The sequence below is a fragment of the Microchirus variegatus genome (assembly GCF_963457635.1).
Source record: "Microchirus variegatus genome assembly, chromosome: 3".
Classification (NCBI taxonomy): domain Eukaryota; kingdom Metazoa; phylum Chordata; class Actinopteri; order Pleuronectiformes; family Soleidae; genus Microchirus; species Microchirus variegatus.
In genome coordinates this window covers 290001-297500 of record NC_139804.1, presented here as the reverse complement: position 1 = coordinate 297500, position 7500 = coordinate 290001, and the positions used below count along the sequence as shown (strand labels likewise).

The 7500-nt window shown below is 43.9% G+C and overlaps 1 protein-coding gene across 1 annotated transcript in view; it reads left to right on the top strand.

Moving 5' to 3' along the window:
* Positions 1-3866: 3866 nt before the first annotated feature.
* The window catches only part of plch1 (phospholipase C, eta 1), a gene marked incomplete at its 3' end in the record, with an annotated part of 27957 nt that continues 24323 nt past the window's right edge, over positions 3867-7500 (top strand). Inside the window, exons 1-7 of the mRNA XM_083886369.1 lie at positions 3867-4013; positions 4142-4385; positions 4472-4601; positions 5435-5605; positions 5710-5803; positions 6176-6379; positions 7442-7500. The exon at positions 7442-7500 is cut by the window's right edge and continues 62 nt beyond it. Of these exons, the coding sequence (XP_083742495.1) occupies positions 3878-4013; positions 4142-4385; positions 4472-4601; positions 5435-5605; positions 5710-5803; positions 6176-6379; positions 7442-7500 (1038 nt within the window). The 5' untranslated portion in view covers positions 3867-3877. The remainder of the gene's footprint in view (positions 4014-4141; positions 4386-4471; positions 4602-5434; positions 5606-5709; positions 5804-6175; positions 6380-7441) is intronic.

Here is a 7500-nt window from a genome sequence, read left to right as displayed (position 1 = left end):
TATTGTCTGTGTGACTCCGCCTCCATAGGTGGCGCTGAATCTCTCTGTAAGCTAGAGTGTGTTGAATGAGTTTATATGACAAAGATGGACGGTGAGATGGATGTGAGATGGACGGTGTGATGGACGGTGTGATGGACGTGAGATGGATGTGAGATGGACGTGAGATGGATGTGAGATGGACGTGAGATGGGGTGAGATGGACGTGAGATGGACGTGAGATGGACGGTGTGATGGACGTGAGATGGACGTGAGATGGATGTGAGATGGACGTGAGATGGGGTGAGATGGACGTGAGATGGACGTGAGATGGACGGTGTGATGGACGTGAGATGGACGTGAGATGGATGTGAGATGGACGTGAGATGGACGGTGTGATGGACGTGAGATGGACGTGAGATGGATGTGAGATGGACGTGAGATGGATGTGAGATGGACGTGAGATGGACGGTGCTGTGGTTCTGTATGTCTCCTACCTGCTGTCCATTTCAACGTTGAGACAAATGAGATGACCTGACATGTCCTATAATGTAGTAGCAGCACTGCAGCAGTAACAGCAGTAACAGCAGCAGTAACAGTGACAGTAACAGTGACAGTAACAGCAGGTTTCCCCCAGAAAACCTGCTAAGCCCGGAGGTTCCTCTCAGACCCACGGCGTTTTTGTAAAAAAAAAAAAAAGTTCACAGGAAATGTTTAATTCTATTATGTTTTATTGTAAGACATTTATTAACAATACTTAAACACCAACTATAGAGTCTTACAAAAAGACACTCTTTTTCACTCAATTTTTTTTCACTTAAGTTAAATATTAAGTAATTGGCCGGTGAATCTTAAAACAAGCCATGCAATGGTTACATTTAAAAGTAAAATAAATCAACATAAATATAAAAGTGGTAGAGCCCCCTCATCTGCCTCATCTGTGCAGACAAACGGCCCTTTTATTTCTGTGCACGCCCCTGTTCTCTTCTCCCTCTCCTGCGTCTCCAAGCGCTCATTTCATATCTAAAGCAGACTGGATCATTTCTCTACGTGTTTTATCCCCACATAAAAATAATGATCTTTATGACGAGGATGGAGTACAGTCGTGATGAAGTGCAGGTGATCTGAGTATATACAGACTCGCACTTTTCATCGTTTTTACTCCATGGTCTTAATCTTTGTGTAGAAGACGCTTTAACGCTGTAATTAAGGGAATAACGGATGCATCAGATGAGCTGATGTCTTTAGTTAACTGCTCAAAGAGAGACAATGTTCTCTGCTGTGAAGTGAATGTTGGGAGAGTTCATAATCTGCTCTGTATGCAGCAAGTTTCACTTTAGCGCAGAGACTTTCCAGCATTTAACAGTTGCTGTTCCACCGTGTTGTAGCTGTGTTTCCACCACTGAATTATCGCTGCATCCCTAAATATAACATCTTTATTGACAAGAACAATGTAACTGTAATAATCACGCACTTTATAATGTGACCTGGGTTTCAATCGGCACCTGAACAAGCGCTGATGACATGAGGGAGCAACGCTCTTGTTCCCTGGTAGAAAAATCCGTGGTGTATAAAAAAATCTATTTTAAATAGTAACACACACACACAGACTGTAACACACACTGTAACACACACACACACGCACATACACACACATACACACACAGACAGACAGACAGACACACACACACACACAGTTGTTGTCTCATGTTTGTTTGTGACTTTGGAGAAACTTAATGAGCAGAGATGATTTTCTTTCATCTTTTCTTTCATCTTTTCTTTCATCTCCATAATATCAAACATTATTCTCTCCTTCATTTGCCTTAAAACCTCGCCTTCTCTGTGTGTGTGTGCGTGTGTGTGTGTGCGTGTGTGTGTGTGTGTGTGCAAAACAGTTTTTATTGTCGAGCTTTGATCATGAAATCATTGATTTGTTGCTGTGCAGATTTTTTACTGATCACATGACAAACATGAGGATATTTATAGACGAGTGTACACACACACACACACACACTCTGTGTATATATATATATATGTATATGTATATATATATATATATGTGTGTATATAATGCTTCTTCAGCCATTTGCGATTGCTCTCTGAATGTAAATATTGATGCTAGCTTGTGCTTGAAACAACGTAACGTAAGACGTGTGATGAGTTCAAGGACAACTGGAAACTTGGACTGAATTTGCACAACTGTTCATTTTGGTTTGAACACGTCAGGGGAGTGTGTGTGTGTGTGTGTGTGTGTGTGTGTGTGTGTGTGTGTGTGTGTGTGTGTGTGTGTGTGTGTGTGTGTGTGTGTGTGTGTGTGTGAGATTATGATGTCATACGTTCTCTTTTATTTCATCACTTTGGATACTTTGATCTCTATAACTGTTTTCCTGGATAAGCTCCGCCTTTCATGGCTAAACGATGCTAACACCAGGCTCACGGTCACGTGATCGTCATGTGACCTCGATATGAATCATGATAACATGATCATGTGATCGTCACACACACAATCCTCTGCAGTTCACATCAGATTAAATGTGTTAATCTGTAGAAACTGTGAACGTGAAACACAAGTTAATCTGTCTATTCTGGTTCTAAATGTCATAAAGGATTATTATCTATTATCTGATAGCAGAGAGCGCCCCCTCTGGCACACACAGGTACTACCTGAGAAACCTGTGTGTGTTTGAATTATAAAACTCCGTCTGAATGAATGAAACAAAACCAAATAAAGTCATCAAATAAATGAGAGGGAGTTTAGGCTGAAACTTCTCTTCCCTCACAAACAAACAATGATAAATCATCACCAGAGAGCGCCCCCTGCTGACACAAACTGGTGGTGCACTCACTCTCTGCTTACTTTGAGAAATTATTTCTAAATCTGAACAAACACACAAATATTCTTCTTGTAATAACGTCATATTATTTTACACACTGATCACTGATGCTTGAGCGCCCCCTGCTGACCACAGGTGACCCTGAACAGTGACATCATCATTATAATGTTTAAAGCGTCCATAGAGTGGCTCTATGGCACATATATGAGTTACATTCACTTGTTTTTAATCTCAAAAACCTCAAAATCTAAATCTCTCCTCAGTGAAGCTCTGGTCAGCCGTGATATTTCAGACATAAATCTAACTCTCAGAAGACAGACTGTGTTGTGATTGGCCGATACCTGGAAGTGACATAATCAGCACACCCACTTTCAGAAGCACAGCGCCCCCCTCTGGAACGGTGGATGCACTGCTCCTCATTATCAAAACATTGTTTTAACAGTGTTTAAAAATAGCTTCTTCACGACTCCCCGCCTCAGTCCCTTTGACGACCTTTGACCCAGAGTCAGACCCAGAGTCAGAAGACACTGTTGCTCGTGAAACACCTCCACAACGGACGTTATTCTTCTTCTGCGGTTTAATGTACGCAACCCGATGTGCCCGGACTAGTGCCCGGAGCAGGACGATCTGCTGTTCAGAAGAACCGCTGTTTACGTAACCGGACCAGGTTTTTTCAGAGATCTCTCTGAGCCTGAGATTACAATAAAACACAGCGTTCTCAGCAGTGACTGAACTGTTTGTTTAGAACCTTCAGGGCTTCATTAAAAAAACAGCCTTCATTAGAACTTCTGTTCTACAGGAGATTCTCTGTGATGAGACACTGAGACACTGTCTCTGTCTCAGTGTCTCATCACAGTCTCTCAGTTGTCCTCAGTGTCCTCAGTGTCCTCAGTCAACAGCAGCTCAGTGTTTCCACACAGACTCGTCTCTGTTTGTCTCTCAGCTGCTTCCTCACACTCATCCTCACTCTTCTTCACGTCTTCCTGAGAAAAGACAAAGTGAGACACCTGTCCTCTGTGTGTGTGTGTGTGTGTGTGTGTGTGTGTGTGTGTGCAGTGGAGCGCTGCATGAGTGTGATGCAGTCAGGGACACAGATGGTGAAGCTGAAGACAGGATCTAAAGCTCTGGTCAGACTCTTCTTTCTGGACGAACATCGTTCTTGTCTTCGATGGAAACCGTCACGAAAGAGCGAGAAAGCAAAGAGTAAGAAGACGACTGTTGTTATTGTTAATATTGTTGTTGTTATTGTTGTTATTATTGTTTTTGTTATACATTTGAATGTCTTACCCTAACAAACACCTCCTCCTCTTCCTCTTCCTCCTCCTCCTCAGTCGCCATCGACTCTCTGTACAAAGTGACAGAAGGAGTACAGTCAGATGTGTTCCACCGTCACACAGACGTGACCTTTGACCCCAGCTGTTGCTTCACTGTGTATCATGGAAACCACATGGAGTCTCTGGACCTGGTGACGACCAACGCAGACGAGGCCAGGACCTGGATCACAGGTCTTCAGTTCCTGATGGCCGGCATCAGTGACGAGGACTCGCTGGCCAAACGTCAGCGAACGCACAACCAATATCCTCATGTTAACAATCATTAGATCTATACAAACATATTTGAACGCACACGTGTTGGTTTTTTCTTTAACATTTGTTTGTGACGTGGATGAAACAAACGTTTGAAGAAGCCGATAAAAACGGTGACGGTCTCCTGAACATCGAGGAAATTTACCAACTACTGCACAAACTCAACGTTAACCTGCCTCGAAGGAAAGTCAAGCAGATGTTTCAGGTCAGTGACACACAACAGACACACAACAGACACACAACAGACACACAACATACACAAACAGACACACAACAGACACACAACAGACACACAACCACACACACAAACAGACAGACACACAAACAGACACACAAACACAGACACAGAACAGACACACACACACACAGACAGGCACACATAAACACACAGACACACAACAGACACACACAAACAGACACACAACAGACACACAAACAGACACACAACAGACACACAAACAGACACACAGACAGACACAACAGACACACAACAGACACACAACAGACGCACACAACAGACACACAAACAGACACACAACAGACACACACACAGACACACAAACAGACACACACAGACACACACAGGCACACAGACACACACACACACACAGACACACAAACAGACACACAAACAGACACACAAACAGACACACACAGACACACACACACACACAGACACACACACACACACAGACACACAAACAGACACACACAGAACAGGAAGTCAAATCTAATCCAAATTAAAAGTCAAATCCACATTTTCATCCAAATGAAGACGATGATCTCAGTATTTGGCAGAGCATCTGTTAGTGGACGTAGATAACAGCTCGTTATCTGGCAGTCAGTGTGTATATAGATAATAGCCCATTATTTTGCAGGTAGTCTCTTCATGGATGTTTAGAATCGCTCATTATCTGGCAGTGAGTGTGTTGGTGGATGTATAGAATGGCTCATTATTTGGCAGTCAGTCAGTCTGTATATAGATGACGGCACATTATTTTGCAGACAGCTCAACATCCTGTTTTTGTGTCCACTCAGGAGGCCGACACGGACGACCAGCAGGGGACGCTAACGTACGAGGAGTTCTCCGTCTTCTATAAGATGATGTCGCTCAGACGCGACCTCTTCCTGTTGATGATGGCGAGCAGCGACAGGAAGGACCACCTGACGGCCGACGAGCTCGCCAACTTCCTGCGTAACGAGCAGAAGGTCAGAGGTCACAGGAGTCACTGAGCACATGAGTGAAGTAAAGGTCGTCAAAGGTCAAAGGTCAAAGGTCAAAGGTCGTGACAGTTCAAATGTTTCCTCTGCAGATGATCGACGTCTCACCAGAGTTTGTCGCAGAAATCATCGACAAGTTTGAAGTTTCTGACGAAAACAAACAAAGAGGAGTTTTAGGCATCGAAGGTAAAATGTCACTCTTTTATTATTATTATTATTATTATTATTATTATTATTATTAATAATCTAAAAACTAAGAAACCAAAATAGAAACAATAAATCATCGTTCATCACCACATTTTAATCACAGACTAAACAACAACATAAAACAGCTGATTTAATGTTTGATGAACTCGTTTGTTCTAAGTATTTTATTATTTTATTATTAACAACAAACTCAAATGTGTTAAATGAGAAGTCTTTTATAAATCAGCTGAGGACACGCCCACTGATCTGAAGTGTGAAGGATGTGATCGTGAAGATGGTGATTTGACGATCACGTGATGGTGATTTGACGATCACGTGATCATGATTTGATGATCCCTGATGTCTCCTCAGGCTTCACCAGTCTGATGCGCAGTCCCTCCTGTGACGTCTTCAACCCTCTCCATCACCAGCTGAACCAGGACATGGATCAACCTCTCTCTAACTACTTCATCGCCTCGTCTCACAACACGTATCTGACCGGAGATCAGCTGTTGTCTCACTCTAAGACTGACATGTACGCATGGGTGCTGCAGGCAGGCTGTCGCTGTGTGGAGGGTGAGGACACATGGACACATGGACACATGGACACATGGACACATGGACACAGACACATGGACACATGGACACATGGACACATGGACACATGGACACAGACACATGGACACATGGACACATGGACACACGGACATATGGACACATGGACATATGGACACATGGACACATGGACATATGGACACATGGACACATGGACATATGGACACATGGACACATGGACACATGGACACATGGACACATGGACACAGACACAATGACACAGACACAATGACACATGGACACACGGACATATGGACATATGGACATATGGACACATGGACACATGGACACAGACACATGGACACATGGACACATGGACACACGGACATATGGACACATGGACATATGGACACATGGACACAATGACACATGGACACACGGACATATGGACATATGGACACATGGACACATGGACACATGGACACATGGACACATGGACACATGGACACAGACACATGGACACATGGACACATGGACACACGGACATATGGACACATGGACATATGGACACATGGACACAATGACACATGGACACATGGACACATGGACACATGGACACATGGACATATGGACACGGACACGGACACATGGACACAGACACATGGACACAGACACAATGACACATGGACACATGGACATATGGACACATGGACACATGGACACAGACACATGGACACAGACACAATGACACATGGACACATGGACACAGACACATGGACACATGGACACATGGACATATGGACACATGGACACAGACACATGGACACAGACACAATGACACATGGACACATGGACACATGGACACAGACACATGGACACAGACACATGGACACATGGACACAGACACATGGACACAGACACATGGACACATGGACACATGGACACATGGACACAGACATGCTCACAGACATATGTTCACAGACACATGCTCACAGACATATGGACACATGGACACATGGACACAGACACATGGACACATGTCCACAGACATGCTCACAGACACCTGTCTCTCTGTGTCTGTAGTGGACTGCTGGGACGGTCCTGATGGAGAACCTGTGGTCCAACACGGTTACACTCTGACC